Below are 23,466 nucleotides of genomic sequence, written 5' to 3' on the forward strand. Positions count from 1 at the left end.
GGCGCATGCGCCTTTTTGACGGTGCGCCGGCGCAACCAAACTGCAGCAGGTTGCGTTTGGCGCAGGTCGGCGCACCCCCAGTGATAAAGATAGGGGACGCAGGGCACATGCAGCGTCATGCGCCGATAGGCGGAGCTACCGGCGGGGGCGGGGCTTAGCGGCGGCCGTGCGCAGGCTGTCACTGCGCTCAAAAACGCTAGTGTGAAACTAGCCTTAAGACTTAGTCACTCATGAGTTTCATGTTAGTCACAGAATACGCTCAGAGATTTAAGAAACACAAAATATATGTTCTTTTTATACATTTCATTTTAATCTACAAATGAAAGGGGCACTTGAACAGGCAAGGATCACACAGATACATATAAATGGTATTCGTATCTGAAACCTATCATCCACTAAACACTTTTGTCATATATACAATAAGCGCCAGTGTCATAAATGTTGTGGGACCAGCCATTTCTTTTATGGGAATTCCAATGGTTTTGCAACCTGTTGTCAACATATTTCTGAACATCGGTGGCTGGTTTCTCTGTCTCGTGAGTTCTGAGATGCCGGTTCAGGTGACCTTTGTGTCCAAAACGTTTACCGCATTCGGAGCAAACAAATGGTTTCTCTCCTGTGTGAATTCTTTGATGTACAACCAGATTGGAATTGTTGGTGAAACATTTGTTACATACAGGACAAACAAAAAGTTTTTCCCCCGTATGGATTCTTTGATGTATGACCAGGCTTGACTTATAGAAAAATAACTTTCCGCACTGTGGACAAGATACCTTACTTCCATTGTGCATTGCCTGGTGTTTGATGAGGCCAAAGTGGGAGGTGAAGCTTTTCTCACATGTGGAGCAGGTGTACATTCCATCTACTTCAGCCTGGGTGGTCCGGTGGTTCACAAATGGCGCCTTTTCGGGTGCTTTATTCCAATCCCTGTATTTTGTGACAGAACATCTCTTGCTTGCTTTTGAAACATCTTTCATTCTCTTCATTGCTTGCCCTGGAGTTGATGTATGTAGTATTTGCGCACAGTCTGTGGGGATGTACAGTTCATAGCCCTCATCCTGAGAGATGGGTTCCTCTTTAACGTGTTTGGGTGCATATTGTATTTGCATGTGATCGGGTGGGCTGTAAATACAAGAATTTAGATAGTTTTCTTCTTCACAAAGAACCGGTTCCCTCTTAATATTAGCTGGTGTGTATTGAGGAGGGCCCACTGCATAAATACTAGCTCCTGTGTCATTTACTTTTTGCCATGACTCCTCCTGATCATGACTGGACTGATAATGTGTGGGTCCGTAACTGTCAGTTTCGTTGGGTACAGTTTCTTCCTTAATTTGAGTATACAAATATTGTGCCTGCGCACAGGATGTACCTGTAAATGTATCCATAGATGTTTCTCCTATACAAGAGGGGACCTCTGGATGAATAGGCTTCACATCTACATAGTCTTCTGTGGAAATTCCTTCAGGACAAGTAAACAGTTGCCTAGCCTGAGGAGATAAATGTTTTCCCTGTGGATGATCATTAGGAGTATAAATCACATTTATAGGTTTTATTTCACTAGATAAGCAAGAACTGAGGATATTTGTGTCATCACTCTTTACATTTCCATCTTCGTTTGTAGAAGACTGACTCTTAATAGCTGAGACTTCTGTTGGCTTTTCATCTTTAGGTATATGCTTAAGGGCATCTGTTTTGGTTTTACGTTTGCTAATGTACCTGACCCGTCTTTTTTGGGATTTTCTCCATTTAGAAGTTTTCCGGTCTGCTTTAACTTCTATGTCACTTGCATTTGTTTTTGTGCAGGCCACTGAAGACAAACCTTGGTCATCTTGCAATTTAGTTTCTTCCTTAATTAAATCTAGAAGAAAGGAAAGCAAAGCAAAATGGTAAAAGCCCATAATCACTACAACACAATTCTGGGTTAGATGATCAGCTGTGAATAATTTATCATTTTCAAAACATTAATCTCTGGGTTGTCATGAGAGCCGGGGATCTGCTGATGACCTTTCCTTCTGTCACTATGAGCCTGTGAAAGCGGGCCCATGACCGGCATTGATAGGAGATCGTGATTTCTGATATACATAGAAATACTGATGCACTGCTCATATAGCACAAGCGATCGAACGCTTGCAGCTTTAAGTCTACTATTCAATACAGTGAACAGTGAGAAAAGTTTTTAAAAATGTGGGAAAAAAAAGTTTAAATTACCCCCCTTTTGCCCCATTAAAAAAGAAAACAAAAAAGACACGTATTTGGTATCTATCAAAATCTAAAATGAATTAATCCGATCATTAAACAGCATAAAGATTAAAAAAAAAAAAAGCCAGTATTACATTTTTTTGGGCCGCCATAAGTTTTCTTCCAAATTTTTTTTCACCACTTAATAAAAACAAACAAAAAAACCCCAACTATGCATGTTTGGTATCTGTATACTCGCACCGACCTGGAAGATCATGCTGTCAGGTCAGTTTTACCATATGGTAAATAAATCCAAAAAACAATTGTGGAATTGCACTTTGTTTGCAATTTATTTTAAAGCACTTGGAATTTTTTCCCACTTTCCAGTGCATCACATAATTAAATGAATTATGTAATTCAACTAACCAGGAGAAAAAACGCCCTCATACGACTATAGGGATGTAAAAACAAAAAAAAAAATGGCTCTTGGAATAAGGGGAAGAAAAAACGAAAGCGCAAGAACTGAAAATCGCAAGGTCAAGAAGGGGATTGACGCTATGTTTACAAAAATTTTTCCATTTCTGGACGGTCTGTTTTGGGAATGGACACATGAAACAGTAGAACATTTTCTTACATGCTGTACTTTTTCTTCCTTTCTAAAAACTGGGGCCACATGAAGACCCCCACAAGCCGTCCCGGAGCACGAGCATATCATTAATTCAAAACTAAAAATAAAGATTACACAACAACCACAAGACGGATTTCATCACCAGTAAGTATAATGGTGCCGAACTGACAGTGTCTGTAGGTTACTGTGCACAATCCTGCTGACTGGGGCACTTTAACAGTTATTTATTTATTTTACTCATTTATATAGCACCATTAATTCCACTGCACTTTACATACATTATCATCGCTGTCCCTGATGGGGCTCACAGTCTAAAGCTACTTTCAGACATCAGTTTTTTAGCATCAGGCGCGATGCGGCGAAAAATGTAAAAGCTGGATCCGGCGCCGGTTGCCACCGGATCCTGCTTTTATCCCATAGACTAACATTATCGCCGCATTGTGCCTGATGGCCATGCGGCGTGTCCGGCTTTTGCCGGATACGGCAAAAAATGCCTGTCCAGTGTCTGCAAAAAACGGAACGTTCCGGTGCTGCAACCATTTTTTTGCAGCACCGGAACGGCTTTTTACACAGCGCATGCCCGGACACTGTGAGTGTTAACCTCACAAGTGCCCGGCAAGACAGATATCTCTCTCTCTCACCCGGACACTTGTGAGAGATCTCTCTCGCCGGGCACTTGTGGGTTAACACAGTGTCCAGGCGAGAGAGATCTCTCTCCTGGCACTTGTGGGGTTAACCCTACAAGTGCCAGGAGAGAGAGATCTCTCTCTCTGTCACCCGGACACTGAGTGTTAACCCCACATGTGTCTCTCTCTCTAACCGCCACCCCTTCCCCTCCCCTTCCTCCCCCCTTCCTCCCCCCATACCCTTCGGCGACTGTCTCTTTCGTCCCCAATGTATCTTCCTCCTGCGGCTCCTTTAAATCCTGTCCGAGACGTATCAGACGCCGCATACACATCCGGTGTCACCGCTGCAGGTCGGATCCGGTGGCTCAGCTTTTCGTCGCACGCCGCCGGACCCCACACACCGGATGTCTGAAAGTAGCCTAAATTACCTATCAGTATGTTTTTAGAGTATGGGAGGGAACCGGAGTGCCCAGAGGAAACCCACGCAAACACGGGGAGAACATACAAAATCATTGCAGATGTTGTCCTTGGTGGGATTTGAACCCAGGACCCCAGTGCTGCAATGCTAACCACTGAGCTACTGTGCCACCGTTAGGCTAGTTTCACATTAGCGTTTTTTTGCGCAGCGCATCGGGCGCAAGAAAAACGCAAAACAAACGCGCGTTTTTTTAACGTCATGCGCACGCTGATGCGTCAAAAAAACGCAGCGTTGCTTGCGTTTTACATGCGTTTTTGCATGCGTTTGCTTTTTTTATGCACATGCGTTTTAGGTGTGACATTTTTTCCATTGTCTAGAGAACATACTAGACTTGTTTAACTCAAAAACGCATGCGCAAAAAAACGCAACCGTGCGCAAGACCATGCGCACGCATGCGTTCCCATAGACTTCAATGTGGTGTTTTTGCGCATTTCGTGCGCAAGCGTGCGCATGCGTTTTTTTGCCGAGACAGGGCGCACCAAAAAATGCAACATGTTGCGTCTGGCGCGCCTGGCGCGAAAGACAAAAAAACGCATGCGCAAGAAAACGCAAGTGTGCGCAAGACCATGCGCACGTCATGTTAAACATAGGTGCGCAGTGCGCATGATGCGCTGCGCACAAAAGCGCAAATGTGAAACCAGCCTTAGTTGGATAGTGAAATGTACAGACCATGGCTTGCTAATGTAATAGTTTGCTAATATACTATATGTGTCTGGATGCATAACCTGGCTACGTAAAACAACCAAAAACTAACCTAACACTGGTTCCTTATAAGGCTGTGTTCACACACAGCGTTTTTTTAGCGGTTTTTACAGCGGTTTTCGCTATAAAACCGCTAAAAATAAGCTGCACAGTCATTTCTATGCATTTTGCACTTTTTGTGCACATTGATGTGTTTTTTACCGCGAAAAAACCGCATCGCGGTAAAAATGGCAGCATGCTCATTAATTTTGCGGATTTTCCCCGTTTTAGGCCTCTTCCATGCGGTTTTAAACCGCTGCGGAAAAAAACGCATCAAAACTGCGCGGAAAAATAGGTGCGGTTTCTGGGAAGGGATTCAGGTTTTTGAGCAGAAAATTTCTGCAACGTGTGCACTTAGCCTAACATGTATAATTGATTGGAATTCACTAACCTTTACTACTGTCAAGTTCTTGATCGTTCATCAAGACAAACTTATACAGATCCTTGTTTTCTTCTACATACTCCCACTCCTCCACAGAGAAACAGACCGTGATGTCCTCACATCTGATGGGAACCTGGCACACAATGATAGTTATTACCCACAAGCCTCATTTGGTGGGGTTCTATTCCCAGCGGCGCTCACCTCTCTAGTCAGCAGTTCAATGATCTTGTTGGTGAGGTTCAGGATCTTCTCATCGTTCTTTGCCTCCTGGGGCCGTGATGAGGGATTATTCATAGTGAAACTCTGGCTCCGGCCGGATCTCCCACATTTAGGAGAAACACTGCTTCTTGTGACACGCAGAGCAGCATGGTTTACAGGTGCATAGTCCTAGAGATAAATTACAGAGCACATTATACAGACCTTAGGATGGAAGGAACAGGCTATGACACCCTTATTAAAGAAGCACTCCTCCTCCCATCAGAGTTTTCATCCTCTTGATATACTGCAATCATCATATTATATAGCCCTGTGCACTTTCAATTGCTCATTTTGTCTTTCTACCCGGCTAATTCTTCTGTTTTCCATTAGGTCTATGACATCACGTGATTACTAACTGACTAGCTGAATCCTTCTAAGCCCTGTACAGAAACAGGAGGTTAATTTTCCCTGTATGAGGCATAAGTCAAAGCAAAAATCCCTGGCAGGGAGATAGTGCAGCTGGGTCAGGAGATGAAGAGGGGAATGATAAATGCTGGGACAAGAGCCTTCCTGTTTCTACATGGAGAAAAGAGAAGAATTATCTGGGTAGAAAGGCAAAATGAGGAATTGTAAGTACACATTGCTGTATAATATGAGGATTGAAATATACTGAGAGGATAAAAACTTTTATGGGAGGAGTGCTTCTTTTTTGTTCATTAAATCTGTATTTGTGTATGTGTTATACTACTCGCCTTCCGCCGTCTTCTGCATTATTCAGCGCCGTTCTGCTTCTCTTGTCAGCGAGGTCACTACTCTTCAGACTAGCTGGCTGAGTATGCTCTATGAGTAAGCCGGAAGTCTCTCTTACAATGAAAAATGAGGATGATTGACCTGATGGAGATCAACATCCGACACTGCGGAGACACCATCACGTGTTTCTCAACGCAGTGATTCTAGAGCACTGCCCCCATCCCTTATGGGAAATATGTAAAACATGCAAAACAGAAGCCGCGGAGACACCATCACATGTTTCTCAACGCAAGCAATGACTAGCCAGGTCTTTCACCGGGAAGGAACAACCATGGGAAGGGCAGTCTCCAATGAAGGAAGCCACCTATGCCAAAACATGGTATCCATCCACATACAGCTGTTTCGGGGTATTGCCCCTCATCAGTGTGGAGTAGGAAACTGGCTAGTAGGAGCAATGCCTAGTGGAAGACTATGAAAAATGAGGATGATTGACCTCATGGAGATCAACATCCGACACTGCGGAGACACCATCACGTGTTTCTCAACGCAGTGATTCTTTCCTACTCCACACTGATGAGGGGCAAATACCCCAAAACAGCTATCTGTGGATGGATACCATGTTTTGGCATAGGTGGCTTCCTTCATTGGAGACTGCCCTTCCCGTGGTTGTTCCTTCCCGGTGAAAGACCTGGCTAGTCATTGCTTGCGTTGAGAAACATGTGATGGTGTCTCCGCGGCTTCTGTTTTGCATGTTTTACATATTTCCCATAAGGGATGGGGGCAGTGCTTTAGAATCACTGGGTTGAGAAACACGTGATGGTGTCTCCGCAGTGTCGGATGTTGATCTCCATGAGGTCAATCATCCTCATTTTTCATAGTCTTCCACTAGGCATTGCTCCTACTAGCCAGTTTTCTACTCCACACTGATGAGGGGCAAATACCCCGAAACAGCTGTCTGTGGATGGATACCATGTTTTGGCATAGGTGGCTTCCTTCATTGGAGACTGCCCTTCCCGTGGTTGTTCCTTCCCGGTGAAAGACCTGGCTAGTCATTGCTTGCGTTGAGAAACATGTGATGGTGTCTCCGCGGCTTCTGTTTTGCATCTCTTACAATGAAAGCCTATGGCTCCATAGACTTGAATTAAAAAAGTCACTGCCTACATGCAGCCACTTTACCGAGTAGACATGTGCGGCCTTGCATTGAGTGAGGTCTAACACATCTAGTCAGAATGTGGCCGGACATTTGCAAGTCGCATACTTGCAGTCACATGACAGACTGCTCCCGGAGAATCCTTGCAGTGCGCTTGGTGTGAGGAGTCACAAGTGTGCAGTCACATAGAGTGACTGCAGACTTTCTCCACAAGCCTGGACAACCCCTTTATTTGATATATGTGTTGTACGTTCCGCATGCTGCACTGTGGTGGGTTAGTGGGGTCCTGAGATCCCTAGCTATCGCTGAAAGGACGGCTCAGAAAGGCGCAGCTCTGCAAGGTGAAGCATATTTACAAAGCATTGTATGGAACCATAGTCTTTCTGTAGCGTCCATTCGCTTTGTGCATTCACTCAAGCAGGAGCTGAGTGCTTCTGAAATCTATTTCTTTTAATTGCTATATTTTTTACATGATGAATGGGAAAAAATGTATGCATATTTTTAGTCCCATGACTTGTAACAACAGGTTACACGAGATACTGTAACGGATGTTCATTCTAAGCAGTCAAATCATTTATAAACAATATATTTATAATTATGCTAGGAAAAAACTCTCATGCTTCCATATAATGTGATTATAAGCTCTACCATCAGACAATAAACAATCTGTTAAGTAAAGTGCTAATGTATGGATAATAGATTCATGTTCAACTGAAAAGCCATCTCTATATAAATGACAAAGTGCAAGTGCATGATTTGTGCTGCTATAAAAAATGATGTAAAGACATAATCCACATAGTAATAATGGATCATCAAAGTACAGATAGTAGAGTGCAGGTGCACAGATAATGTATGACTATGGCTACATGTCTCAATAAGAGTACCAATGCACCATACCTGATATAATGATGTTTTAACTACTTGCATATATCTATAGATTTGCCTATGTCCAGGCTGCTTATATATACCCATGTATAAGCCAAGTTTTCCAGCACATTTTTTTGTGCTGAAAACCCCCCCTCGGCTTATACACGAGTCATTGTGACAGAACACGGCGGGGGAGACAAGAGCTGGTGGCTATAACTGTGCCCGCTGCTAAAGAGAAATGAATATTCACTGCACTGGCAGTGAGTATTCATTTCTCTGTAATAGGACACACAGTTACAGCCGCAGCCGCCAACTTACAGCAACGGCCGGGCTATCACAGATGCCTGCTCATTGAGGTAATGAATATTCCCCTCTCTCCACTCCCATAAGCATGGTGAGAGGTGAATATTCATTACCTTACTGAGCGGGGACACAAGATCGCTCGGCTGCTAGAAGCCGGAACAAGATGCTGCGAGGGAGTGCAAGGAAGTTAAGTAGGTTTGGTTTTTTTATGCTCTTCTCATGTGGGCCATACATACAAGGATAGGGATGAGGTGCCACGCAGACAAGGATGGGAATAAGGAACCACGCAGACAAGAGTGGGAATAAGGAGCCACGCAGACAAGGGTGGGAATAAGGAGCCACGCAGACAAGGGTGGGAATAAGGAGCCACGCAGATAAGGATGAGAATAAGGATCCATGCAGACAAGGGTGGGAATAATGAGCCACATACAGACTAGGGTGGGAATAAGGAGCCACATACAGACTAGGGTGGGAATAAGTAGCCACACAGATAAGGATGAGAATAAGGATCCATGCAGACAAGGGTGGGAATAAGGAGCCACGCAGACAAGGATGGGAATAAGGAGCCACGCAGACAAGGATGGGAATAAGGAGCCACGCAGACAAGGATGGGAATAAGGAGCCATGCAGACAAAGATAGGAATAAGGAGCCATGAAGACGAGTGTGAGAATAAGGAGCCACCCAAATAAGGATGGGGATGACGAGGTCGTGCATACCAGGATGGGGATGAGGGGACAATGCATACCCTGCTTACACTCGAGTCAAGTTTTCATAGTTTTTCGTGGCAAAATTAGGTGCCTCGGCTTATACTCGGGTTGACTTATACACAAGTATATATGGTACTTTGGTTGATTACTCAGACCAAACACTGACAGACCGTTAGTGTGTTGTATCAGGTAGGAGCTCATGAGCTCAAAGAGAATTGGCTGCCCGCGAAACAGCCAGGAAGTAAGGAGATGACAGAATTGGAAGGCGCTCATGAGAAAACTTGAGAATAACCCTGTAAGGGAAGAGGAAGAAGCAGAACTGTGAGAATAATGGTTTCCTGGACATGGAACACAGAGGTCTAGTAACACAAATAAGCAGATAAGAACCATATGACTAGAACATTCCCACCAAACAAGGGATCATCCTTCCCCATTATTATAGATAGGAATACAGATGTTATTGCAACATTTATCGCACCCCTCACCTCTCCGGTCAGCAAGTAAATGATCTCCAATGTGAGGTTTAATATTTGCTCAGTCATGTGATTTCTGTCTTTGTCCATTGTCAATAGATCTGATCAAAATTCATGGGAAGACATACGTGGAGATGAACAATGTCCTACACAACAAAACCAAACAAATAACTAATTAGTACATATTATTTATTATAAATTGAATAAAAGCATTAATCTCTTCCCACCATGGCCAATTTTAATTTTTGCACTAGGTTTTCTTTTCTTCTCTCAAGAGTCATAACTTTTCAATTTTTCCACCAACATAGCAGTACGAAGGCTTGTTTGTTTCCCGCCAAGTCCTAGATTTGAAGTGCACAATTCATTTTACCAAATGGAAAAAATGGAAAAGAAATTCCAAATGCCGTAAAGTGGTGAAAAAATAAGCAATTGTCCCATTATTTTGGGGGGTTTAAATGAGTACTGACCTGATACCAATCTTGTATAGTTGTTTTGGTTTTTTTAATTTAAGTGGTTAAAAAGAAGTCAGAAATTTGGCTTCTTTCACCATTTTCTGAGACCCGTAACTTTTGATTCCGACATCGATAAAGCTGTGTGAGAACTTGTTTTTTGGCAAGAAGAGTTGTTTTTCTTCACACCATTTGCGATGTTCTGATAACTTTTTAGTGCATTCTTGGGAGAAGTGCGACAGCTTAAAAATGGCTAACATTTCAATGTTTTTTTGTTTCATGGTGTTCATTGTGTGCATTAAATAATTTCTTCTTTTCACAGAAGGAACTTTTTGCAGCTGTGGCAATACAAATGTTTATCCTTATTAAAGAAGGAAAAGTGGGTGATTTGAGTTTTCATTTCTTTTTTACTGTTTTAAAGGAATTTGTCAGCAGGTTTTTGCTATTTAATCTTAAAACAGCATGATATAGGGCAAGAGAGCCTGAGTCCAGGGATGTGTCACTTATTAGGCTGTGTGCTGTAGTTTCAATACAATCTGTTTTATCAGCAGGAGATTATCACTGCCTGACTAGGTCTCATGTGCAGAGCAGTCAAGCTGATCTGTGTAACCACATTCCTAACACTAATTGGCAGCTTCCTGTATACAATTAGTGGTGTGGGTGAACATTCTGAACACTGTTACAACTACAACAGGAAAAAAAAAAAAGAATTTGATCAAAGCTGCACCAAACAGCCCAGTAAGTGACATATCACAGGCTCTCTTGTCCCTACATCATGCTACTCTCAAATTATATAGCAAAAACCTGCTGACAAATTCCCTTTAATTTGACTTTTTTTTAGTCCCCAATAGTGGAACCTTGTGATCATCTGCTTGTTTTATATACATCTCTGGCGGAAGAGCAAGTCACTTATAAGATGCACCTCAGGCCTGGATTCAGGGGGGGGGCCCAAGGGGCCTGGGCCACCCACCAAGCGGGGGCCTCCCACCAATATAGAGATAAATATCTCAAAACATGTATAATACACGTCTCTCTTTACTGTGATCCATTTCTAATGATAAGGAACATTTACCAAAAGAGAAACTATTGAAAGTGTAGGGACCTGGCTACGGTCCTACATCTCAGTGGCTGGGGCAGAGTTTCAGAGTCATGGCACCTGCGTCAGCATCCACTGACCTGGTTAGCCAGACTTCCTTAGTACCTGTACCGTAACCTAATGCTTAACTTATGGCATGCAGCAGCCTTCTCCGATCCCAACAGAAGCTTCTAGGGGTTCGCCGCGCTACCTATTCAGCTATATCGCTCCCTTGGATGAGATCAGATGAGAGTTTGTTCAGTTCAGCTACCTTCAAAGAAGGAGGCGGAGCCACGATGTCGGCGCGAGAAAAAGATTCTCCACCGCAGAGCGTGGCAGGACTTCACTCTGGATCTTCAGTCACGAATATATACAGCCCAGCAACAGCCCTAAATATATATATATATATATCCCAGCAGAAGCCTCTCATACATATACAGCCCAGCAGCAGCCTCTGACATATAGAGCCCAGCAGCAGTCTTTGATATAGACTGTCTAAATTTCTACAATATACAAACATACATATGTACATATTTTAATCTTTAATTCCCTTTCAGGACTTCAAGGGTTGACAAGGTCATTTTGTTACTTTCAGATTACCATCATGGACAATCGTGAAGGAGATAGGCACAGACATCGCACAAGAATTTGGGAGTCTGGGGCTTCTAAAAGATGTAAGGCAAAAGAAGAAACAATGAAATCAACAGAAGAGATAGCGAAGACAAGAAAATTATTCACTGTTCATTCAAGGCAAGTGTCAGAAAGGAGGATTGACCTTGTAGAATCTGATCAACCTGACAATGCTTCAGTGGAAATGGTTGTTGATCCTGGCAAAGAAAAGGCTGAAGTAGTAACGTGTACAACTGAAGAACACAAAGAAAAGGAGACTGATAGTGGCACATCTTATGAAGAAGGTGAAGTTGAGGGCCTACCAGGGGGCAATGACATTGGACTTTGGCCATCCATTATTTCAGAACAGATGCGAGATTACTGGCTGAAAAGGGGTGTATCAACAATCCAGCACTGTGATGAAAGTTTGTTCATTGCACATTCGGTTCAGCAACCTAGAAAGGACCGCAATATTCCAAGAATGTGCACACTTGGGCTTTTCCGTCGTGAAAAAATCATAATGGAGAAGTCATAACGAGGAATTGGTTATGCTTCTCTCCCTCTAAAGGACGCATTTTCTGCTTCACATGCAGATTTGCCTGCTTTATTACAGCATCTGAGTCTTCTCAGCTTTCATCTAATGGATTCTGTGAATGGAAACATTCACAAGAACATATAAAAAGTCATGAGCAGTCAGCAGAACATCTGAACTCTACAATTGCTTTCAATATGAGGTTAAAAAGAACATCATTGGAGGTCAGTATTGAAACGAGTAGTAAATGTTGTTCAGTTTATTGCCGAGCGTGGCTTAGCATTTAGAGGAGATAACAAATTGGTTGGATCACCTAGAAATGGAAACTTTCTGGGTATTCTTGAGCTCATCGCCCAGTACGACGACTTTCTTGCACAGCATATCAAAACTCAAGCCAATCGCGGCAAGGGTCATACAAACTACCTGTCATCTACAATTATGGTAGAAATTATCAATGTAATGGGCGAACAAGTTCTCAGAGAAATTATTTCTCGCGTTAACAAATCAAAATACTACTCCCATCTCTTTGGACTCCACACCCGATGCAGCTCACGTTGACCAACTAACGCTTGTATTGAGGTATATGGAGAAAGATGGCCCTGTGGAACGCTTTGCAACATTCATGGCAAACAAAGGCCATAGCGCTCAAGACATGTTCAATGCCTTGTTGGAATTTTTGAGGAGACATGACCTAGACCTGGGAAATTGACGCTGTCAAAGTTATGACAATGCATCTGCAATGAGTGGCAACTACAACGGCCTGCAAGCCAAAGTGAGAGAGTAAAACAATCTTGCATCCAGGATTCATTGTACGGCACACTCTTTAAATCTGGTTGCTAAAAATGCTGTAGAAAGCTGCTCGAGTGCTGTACATTTTTTTTACTTCCTTGAAAAGCTGTTCCTCTTCTTCACAGTTTCAACGCATCGGCATCAGCTCCTGACTGAGGCTTTGAAAAACATTGACTCTCAAACGTGTCACAACAACGTATTGGTCCTGCAGAGCTGACGCTACTAAGGCCCTTAAGCATGATTATCAGCAGATTAATGATGTACTTACACAGATTGCTGATGACTTTGAAGAAAAAAGCTGTGTACGGTGTGAAGCAGAAGGACTGTTAAGACAAATGAATCAGTTTGAAATTGGTATTAACACCACCTTCTGGAATAAAATCCTGCAAAGAACAGATGCTACTAGTAAAAATCAACAACACGCAAAACTCGTTCTAAACACTGATCTGGCGTCACTAACTAGCTTAATAAACTATGTCGCATCAAAGCGTGACTCCTTCAAAATTTATGAGAAGCAAGGTGAAGAGCTGTCTGGTTCATCTGAGTATGTTCAGATGATAACTCGACCCAGGCGCCGAAACGTGTGTCTCAATCCATTGGAATATGGCTATACGGAAGAAGTACAACTCAGCCCTTCTGAAAAATACAGAACAGAAACTTTCTTGCCTATCGTTGATCAGTTTAGCGCTTCTCTTGACCAACATCTTCAAGCATATAAAGATATATCAAGCAAATTTAGCTTTTTTAGCCATCTGAAAGAACTGTCTTCAGACGAGCTTAAGGCCACAGCAGAGCAATTCGTCAGGTCTTATTCAGATGACTTGGACATTACATTTATCGATGAACTGTGTCAGTTTGTAACATTTTCCAATTTATTCACAGACGAGGAGCCAAAAGATATCAGCACTGAACTTTTCATGTACAAGCTTATGGAAAAGGGTGTGCAGGACACTTTCCCAAATATTGAGATGGCTCTAAGGATATATCTAATTTTGATGGTAACAAACTGCAGTGGTGAGCGTTCCATCTCAAAACTCAAATTAGTTGAAAACCAATTAAGGACATCCGTGAAGCAGGAACGACTTGTAAATTTGGCTATCATGAGCATCGAGTCAGATATACTGCGTGAATTGGACTTTAGTGATATCATTAGTGATCTTGCAGCACGAAAATCAAGGAAAGTGCCTGGATTGTATAAAATGAATGATTTTACCTGAATTACTCTGTGTAAATGATTTTTGTAAATAAACTTGTGTTCAGTTCATTTTGTGTTTTTGCATTACATATTGCAACACCTTGAAAAATGGGCCTCCCTCCAAAATGGGCCCCGGGCCACCCACCTCTTAAATCCGACCCTGACGCGCCTAATTCATTAAGAGGCATGTGCATCTTACTCCTGCACGCCTTCACTAAGACTTGTGTGTGTACAATGCCAGTATAAATGAATCAAGTCTGTTTTACTTAGTGTAAATGCCTCTGTTCTCCTGAATTTGGTGTTAAATCTTTTGTTATTGTGAGGCTTCATTAGTGAGCTAGAACCTGAAATCTATGAGCAGCATGGTGGCTCAGTGGTTAGCACTGCAGCACTGGGGTCCTGGGTTAAAATGAAGTACCTTTCCTCCCTGTGGCTGGGCTTTCAGTGCGGCAGCCACACGACACTTTAGAACACTATAAGCCTGCAGATTAACCTCATATCTGACATAGGTTCCCTTTAAGAAGGTGAAGTGCAACAAATTTGGTAGCCCTATATGGGGATACAGGATCTGATTTATTTTTGCTTCTGTAGTTACCAGCACATTGTATATACTAATATTTGTAAAATTTACACGACCATTTCACTTTGATTGCTGTAAGCCAGTGTTCCCCCAACTCCATTCCTCAAGAGCCACCAACAGGTCACGTTTTCAGGATTTCATTAGTATTGCCTAGATGATAGAATTATTGCCTGTGCAGGTACTGTAATTATCACCTGAGCCATACTATGGAAATCCTGAAAACATGAACCATTGGTGGCTCTTGAGGACTGGAATTGGGGAACACTGCTGTAAGGTATGAAAAACCATTTTGGAATAGCTCTCCTGCTCATGCAAATTAACATTCTAAAAAGTTAATTTTCATTTCTTGGTCTAAGGTGAATGCATTCTGAAAACCTAAAGTTTGTCCTGCATACAATAGAGAGAAATGTTTCCCGCTGTCTAATATGGATGATAGGGAGATCCTTGGCACCATCCAATCTCCATGTAAAGAGATGGCTGCAGACCTGATCTGCTCCATTCAGTGCATGTGCCGGCTCCAGAGCTGAACCTGCTCCATTCAGTGAGTGTGCTGGCTCCAGAGCAGAGCCTGCTCCATTCAGTGAGCGTTCGCGCTCCAGAGCTGAACCTGCTCCATTCAATGTGTGTGCCGGCTCCAGAGCAGAGCCTGCTCCATTCAGTGCGTGTGCTGGCTCCAGAGCAGAGCCTGCTCCATTCAGTGAGTGTTTCCGCTCCAGAGCTGAACCTGCTTCATTCAGTGAGTGTTCCCGCTCCAGAGCTGAACCTACTCCATTCAGTGCGTGTGCTGGCTCCAGAGCAGAGCCTGCTCTATTCAGTGAGTGTGCCGGCTCCAGAGCTGTATCTGCTCCATTCAGTGCGTGTGCTGGCTCCAGAGCAGAGCCTGCTCCATTCAGTGCCTGTGCCGGCTCCAGAGCTGAATCTGCTCCATTCAGTGCGTGTGCCGGCCCCAAAGCTGAGCCTGCTCCATTCAGAGCGTGTGCTGGCTCCAGAGCAGAGCCTGCTCTATTCAGTGAGTGTGCCGGCTCCAGAGCTGTATCTGCTCCATTCAGTGCGTGTGCTGGCTCCAGAGCAGAGCCTGCTCCATTCAGTGAGTGTTTCCGCTCCAGAGCTGAACCTGCTTCATTCAGTGAGTGTTCCCGCTCCAGAGCTGAACCTACTCCATTCAGTGCGTGTGCTGGCTCCAGAGCAGAGCCTGCTCCATTCAGTGAGTGTTCGCGCTCCAGCGCTGAACCTGCTCCATTCAGTGAGTGTTCACGCTCCAGAGCTGAACCTGCTCCATTTAGTGCCTGTGCCGGCTCCAGAGCTGAATCTGCTCCATTCAGTGCGTGTGCCGGCCCCAAAGCTGAGCCTGCTCCATTCAGTGCGTGTGCTGGCTCCAGGGCAGAGCCTGCTCTATTCAGTGAGTGTGCCGGCTCCAGAGCTGTATCTGCTCCATTCAGTGAGTATGCTAGCTCCAGAGCAGAGTCTGCTCCATTCAGTGAGTATTCGCGCTCCAGCGCTGAACCTGCTCCATTCAGTGAGTGTTCCCGCTCCAGAGCTGAACCTGCTCCATTCAATGCGTGTGCCAGCTCCAGAGCAGAGCCTGCTCCATTCAGCACGTGTGCTAGCTCCAGGGCAGAGCCTGCTCCATTCAGTGCGTGTGCCGGCTCCAGAGCTGAGCCTGCTCCATTCAGTGTGTGTGCTGGCTCCAGAACAGAGTCTGCTCTATTCAGTGACTGTGCCGGCTCCAGAGCTGAACCTGCTCCATTCAGTGCGTGTGCTGGCTCCAGAACAGAGCCTGCTCCATTCAGTGACTGTGCCGACTCCAGAGCTGAATCTGCTCCATTCAGTGCGTGTGCTGGCTCCAGAGCAGAGCCTGCTCCATTCAGTGAGTGTTTCCGCTCCAGAGCTGAACCTGCTTCATTCAGTGAGTGTTACTGCTCCATTCAGTGCGTGTGCTGGCTCCAGAGCAGAGCCTACTACATTCAGTGAGTGTTCCCGCTTCAGCGTTGAACCTACTCCATTCAGTGAATGTTCCCGTTCCAGAGCTGAACCTGCTCCATTCAGTGCCTGTGCCGGCTCCAAAGCTGAACCTGCTCCATTCAGTGAGTGTTCCCGCTCCAGAGCTGAACCTGTTCCATTCAGTGTGTGTTCTGGCTACAGAGCAGAGCCTGCTCTATTCAGTGAGTGTGCCGGCTCCAGAGCTGAACCGGCTCCATTCAATGCGTGTGCTAGCTCCAGGGCAGAGCCTGCTACATTCAGTGAGTGTTCCCGCTTCAGCGCTGAACCTACTCCATTCAGTGAATGTTCCCGCTCCAGAGCTGAACCTGCTCCATTCAGTGCCTGTGCCGGCTCCAAAGCTGAACCTGCTCCATTCAGTGAGTGTTCCCGCTCCAGAGCTGAACCTGTTCCATTCAGTGTGTGTTCTGGCTACAGAGCAGAGCCTGCTCTATTCAGTGTGTGTGCCGGCTCCAGAGCTGAACCTGCTCCATTCAGTGTGTGTGTAGGCTGGAATATTGATCTTTTTCAGCAGCAGGTTCTTAGTGAAATTAGGGCCATTTCCAATACCTCCATAAGGCCGGGATCACACATGTGTGAAAGTCGGACGAGTCTCACATGTTAATACCCGGCACTGCCGCCGGCACTTGGGAGCAGAGCGTGCGGCTCCATGCATTGCTATGCGGCTGCACGCTCCGATCCGAGTGCCGGGTATTAACATGCTAGATTCAGCCGTGTTTCTTGCATGTGTGATCCCAGCCTAACAATGAGTATCTCTCCACAAGAATTACTGGCAATAAATCGATTAATTTTAAATCTTCTTGACCTATAAAACCTGCAGCGTGCATACAGAAAGCCTAAATCAGACAATGATCACTATCTTCCTGCTCACACTATAAGGCACTGCCCTTAGATTACACAGATTAATAGTCCAGATGAAAGTTTTAGTGCTCAAGTTGAAGAACTAAAAGATTGAACAAAATGAAATGGGATCATGCTGTGTTTGTGGTATTTAGTCCTCATTGATGTTACTGTCTGTTGTGTGAGAGAATAACATTCAACCTATTAGGCCAGGTGTAGGAAGGCGATGCTACAGATTCCTACATTTCCAGGAGGCACACTCTGGCCATCCGAGAGAAACATACTTTACTCTTCGGAAAAGAAGCGGGATGGATCATTCACGCAGATGGGCTTGGATGCATGGAACAAACTAAATGTATTCCTATAATGAGCATTGAATTTCTGAAATGTTATGGATGACTTTTAATGTTTGTTCTAAATGACGTCACGAGAAACATTTGGGATCCTCACCCCAATATGTCTCTCATGACTTTAGAACAAACATTAATAGACATCCATAACATTTCAGAAATGCAATGCTCATTATAGGAATACATTTAGTTTTATTTATTTATTGTACTCACTTGTATAGTACCATTAATTCTACAGCAATATATTCTATAATTTGAACAGTTGCTATTTATAAATATTTGAATGTTTTTTTTCATATTATTGCTAATGTGTAATATATATATTTATAGTGTTTCTTTAATTATAACAGTTATTTACAAATATTTAAGTGTTTTCACATTATTCCTGTGTATACAATATGTGTGTGCATATATAATATATACACACTAGCTGAAGAGCCCGGCGCTGCCCGGGCATAGTAACTATCTGTGGATAGTTATAGCAAATTATAATTATCCTCCATCCCATAGTCCCGTGCCCATATACCCATCATACATATTCTCCATCCCATAGTCCCATAGTCCTCGCCATATACCCATCATACATATTCTCCATCCCATAGTCCCATAGTCCTCGCCATATACCCATCATACATATTCTCCATCCCATAGTCCCGTGCCCATATACCCATCATACATATTCTCCATCCCATAGTCCCGTGCCCATATACCCATCATACATATTCTCCATCCCATAGTCCCGTGCCCATATACCCATCATACATATTCTCCATCCCATAGTCCAGTGCCCATATACCCATCATACATATTCGCCATCCCATAGTCCCGTGCCCATATACCCATGCCCATATACCCGTCATACATATTCTCCATCCCATAGTCCCGTGCCCATATACCCATCATACATATCCTCCATCCCATAGTCCCGTGCCCATATACCCTTCATACATATTCGTCATCCCATAGTCCCGTGCCCATATACCCATCATACATATTCTCCATCCCATAGTCCCGTGCCCATATACCCATCATACATATTCTCCATCCCATAGTCCCGTGCCCATATACCCATCATACATATTCGCCATCCCATAGTCCCGTGCCCATATACCCATCATACATATTCGCCATCCCATAGTCCCGTGCCCATATACCCATCATACATATTCGCCATCCCATAGTCCCGTGCCCATATACCCATCATACATATTCGCCATCCCATAGTCCCGTGCCCATATACCCATCATACATATTCTCCATCCAATAGTAGCGTGCCCATATACCCATCATACATATTCGCCATCCCATAGTCGAGTGCCCATATACCCATCACACATCCTTCATCTCATAGTCCCATGCCCATATACCCATCATACATATCGTCCATCCCATAGTCCCATGCCCATATACCCATCATACATATTCGCCATCCCATAGTCGAGTGCCCATATACCCATCACACATCCTCCATCCCATAGTCCCATGCCCATATACCCATCATACATATTCTCCATCCAATAGTAGCGTGCCCATATACCCATCACACATCCTTCATCTCATAGTCCCATGCCCATATACCCATCACACATCCTTCATCTCATAGTCCCATGCCCATATACCCATCATACATATTCGCCATCCCATAGTCCCATGCCCATATACCCATCATACATATCCTCCATCCCATAGTCCCATGCCCATATACCCATCACACATCCTTCATCTCATAGTCCCGTGCCCATATACCCATCATACATATCCTCCGTCCCATGCCCATATACCCATCACACATCCTCCATCCCATAGTCCCATGCCCATATACCCATCACACATCCTCCATCCCATAGTCCCATGCCCATATACCCATCATACATATTCGCCATCCCATAGTCTTCATGCGATGACATCCTCTTCTCCCGTTGGGCACTGCAGAATTCTGCTCTGTCCCGGAGCCATTACAGGACGCGAGAAGAGGACGTCATTGCATGAAGAAGGGAGGCGCCGGACGGGACCGCGACACCCATCGGAGCGGACCGCCCACCTCAGTGAGTATAATATAACACATTTTTCTTCTCTTTCAGGTTACATCGGAGGCTTATCTACAGCATTACAGAATGCTGTAGATAATCCCCCGATGTCTATACCGGCAGCTGCAAGCCAAAAAAAGGGTGACAGATTCCCTTTAAATAACCGTCCGCAATAAAGAAGCAGTCCCGCTACACCTGAAACCCTCATGCAACCTTGTTGACTTAAAAATAAATTCTGGCTATCAGAATACAGATAAAAAATGTTTTAGTCATAGAATCATAGAATCGTAGAGTTGGAAGGGACCTCCTGGGCCATCTGGTCCAACCCCCTGCTCAAAGCAGGATTCGCTAAATCATCCCAGTCAGATGTCTGTCCAGCCTCTGTTTGAAGACTTCCATTGAAGGAGAACTCACCACTTCTCGTGGCAGCCTGTTCCACTCATTGATCACTCTAACTGTCAAAAAGTTTTTTCTAATATCTAATCTGTGTCTCTTCCCATTCAGTTTCATCCCATTGCTTCTAGTCTTTCCTTGTGCAAATGAGAATAAAGTTGATCCTTCTACAATGTGACAGCCCTTTAGATATTTGTAGACAGCTATTAAGTCTCCTCTCAGTCTTCTCTTAGTATTTTTTTTTAAAGCAATAAAACCTACAGATGTGAATATTGGAAAAATAAAACTCAAAAAAGGCAACAGCAGAATGGCAGGAGACTTTACGCCCCCCCCCCGTCCCCACCTAAACCCCCTGTATTACCAGCACATTCAGCATAACTAACATACAGAAAAGATCCTTCATGCAGCGGCTTTGTCCGGTCTTCACATCAGAAATATAAATCCAGACCAGAGAGGCCGACCTTGTCCCCCAGCAGCCAATCCTAGTGCAGCTTTTACGTATTAAAGGGGCTGTCCACTACTTTTTGTTTCTTTTTTTTAAATACATGTAATTGGAGATTAAAAAACAGATCATTTTTGCAGTTGGGATCCATTACAAGTCTCGCATTGTTGACTGCAGAGTGAGTTAACTGAGACTCCATCAGTCAGCTCGCTATGCCAGGGAGTTTCTAACGCTTTCTCTCTCTTTTTTTTTTTTTTTTTTAAGCTCCTCTCAGGTGATTCATGACCACAGACGGCACCAATATTGAATGTGCACTAAACCAGGAGCCCGGGAAAGCCAAAGGTGCAGCATCTGGGATGAAACCCAATTAAAGACATTATCTTTAGCCCCAAATACATGTATGCAAGTACAAATCCAGGCTGTCACCAAAGATGGACAGTCCCTTCAAGCTTCCATGGAAAAACTGAAAGCTGATGGCACAGTCTGGTTGGTAACAAGGCTCGGTTTCCCTGTAGGTTTATTGCATCTTACAAGAACAGGGATGTGTTTACGATCTACAGCTATTCTATTCGGATCTATCTCATATCTATCGGTCACTGATGACGTATGACCAGGAACCATGGTCGCAGCCGACAAGTTTATCACAAGCAGCGCTGCACACAAAGTGAATATGTCACAGACCTGCAGCTGTGTCTGTCTATGCCGGGCTCTTCATCAGCTCGCTGGCCGGAAGTCATTAACCGGAAAGGCAGAGCTTGCGTTCCACACTTACTTCCTGGTTTTGCGTCTCAAGCCTCCTTTTCGTACAGCGCGCTTGCGTGCTAGCTAGATTACGTGTTAGGATTCCAATAGAACTCTGGGAACTGTAGTTCATGAACCTAAACCAATGGCTCCTCAGTCTAGACTACAGTGACTGATTTCATCCAGGGGCCATATTGTGATGCTTGGCAGGAGCGGTGCGCTCATTTCCCGCCTGAGACTCGCTGCTTAGTGTTTGTGAACGCGGTGTTGTCAAGTTACCACACTTCTAGGCGTGCATGGCCGGGATAGCATTGCTGGGGTGTGAGGTGCAGGAACACATGATGGGGGATATACTCCTGACACCAGGAGATGGTTTATGATGGAGAGTTTGCATCATGGCTCCCCACTTTACAGGAAAGGGGGACACATAAAGCTGCAGCGTTTTCTCTTTTACGCTGAGGCTCTTCCCTAACCTCACCCAGTTTCCATTTACATCTAGTGAATCCTCTTACTGTTCCCACTCAGTATGTTACCACTTTCATGGCCTCCCGCTGTCTCGTCTCCCACCGTCTCCCAAATGAAGCGCCATCAGTAATGTCCGTTTTAGGGCTGAGCTCGTCCCTGCTCTACTGAGCACATGGCGGGGGTCTTGTCCCTATGCAGTGATCTTTTGTAACACACTGACAGTGCGCTCCCTCACCAACTGTAATGGGAAGTGACAATAGCTGTTTTTTGTTCATCTTGCCTCATTAAAATGTATAACTAGTCTCTCATTCGGCTCCATCAACAGAAAAATAAAATTATTATTGTTCCCAGAAAATAGCAAAACAAAAATGCCTATTAATTTCTGGAAGACACTTTCAAGGTGAAAATGCAATCATTTTTATTATTTATTTATATAGCACCATTGGTTCCATGGTGCTGTACATGAGAAGGGGTTACATACAAATTACAGATATCACTTACAGTAAACAATCTAACAATCACAGACTGATACAGAGGAGAGAGGACCCTCCCCTTTCGGGCTTACATGCTACAGGATGGTGGGGAAGGAGACAGTAGGTTGGTTGGTTGCAGCAGCTCCGGTGTTGGTTGAGGTGATATCTCCGGTAGTGGTGAAGAGGTAGCGGGGTCATTGCAGGCTGTAGGCTTTCTTGAAGAGATGGGTTTTCAGGTTCCGCCTGAACGATCCAAATGTGGTTGATAGTTGGACGTGTTGGGGCAAATAATTCCAGAGGATAGGGGATATTTGGGAGAACTCTTGGAGGCGCTTGGGTGAGGAGCGAATAAGTGTGGAGGAGAGAAGTAGGTCTTGGGAGGACTGGAGATTACGTGAGGGAAGGTAACGAGAGATTAGTTCAGAGATATATGGAGGAGACAGCTTATAGATGGCCTTGTAGGTCAGTATTAGTAATATGAACTGGATACGCTGAGGGAATGGGAGCCAGTGAAGAGATTTGCAATGTGTAGAAGCGGAGGAGTAGCGAGGAGAGAGATGAATTAGTCAGGCAGCAGAGTTAAGGATGAACTGGAGAGGCGCCAGGGTGTTAGCAGGGAGGCCACAGAAAAGGATGTTGCAGTAGTTGAGGCGGGAAATTATGAGGGCATGCACAAGCATTTTGTAGATTGAGGGTTGAGGAAAGGACGGATTCTGGAAATATTTTTGAGCTGGAGGCGACAAGAGGTGGAAAGAGCTTGGATGTGCGGTTTGAAGGACAGGGCAGAGTCAAGGGTTACTCCGAGGCAGCGGACTTCCGGTACAGGGGAGAACGTGATGTCGTTAATTGTGATAGATAGGACAGGTAAGGAAGACCTGTGAGATGGAGGAAAGATGATGAGCAGATTTGTCCACATTGAGTTTGAGGAAGCGAGAGGAGAAGAAGGAGGATATGGCTGATAGACACTCCGGGATTCTGGACAGCAGAGAGGTGATGTCTGGGCCAGAGAGGTAGTTCTGAGTGTCA

The 23,466-nt window shown here is 44.5% G+C and overlaps 1 protein-coding gene across 1 annotated transcript; it reads right to left on the bottom strand.

Moving 5' to 3' along the window:
• Positions 1–288: 288 nt before the first annotated feature.
• LOC141074244 (uncharacterized) lies at positions 289–21,521 on the bottom strand. Its single transcript, XM_073561857.1, has 5 exons — positions 21,443–21,521; positions 9,495–9,628; positions 5,235–5,420; positions 5,043–5,166; positions 289–1,858 (listed from the first exon to the last, which is right to left on the bottom strand). Exons 2-5 carry the CDS (start codon positions 9,570–9,572, stop codon positions 396–398), a joined length of 1,851 nt encoding a protein of 616 aa, XP_073417958.1. The 5' UTR covers positions 9,573–9,628; positions 21,443–21,521; the 3' UTR covers positions 289–395.
• Between the last annotated feature and the right edge of the window lie 1,945 nt (positions 21,522–23,466).

Source organism: Dendrobates tinctorius, unplaced genomic scaffold, assembly GCF_039654945.1.
Source record: "Dendrobates tinctorius isolate UK_male_01 unplaced genomic scaffold, ASM3965494v1 ptg000331l, whole genome shotgun sequence".
NCBI classification, from domain to species: Eukaryota; Metazoa; Chordata; class Amphibia; order Anura; family Dendrobatidae; genus Dendrobates; species Dendrobates tinctorius.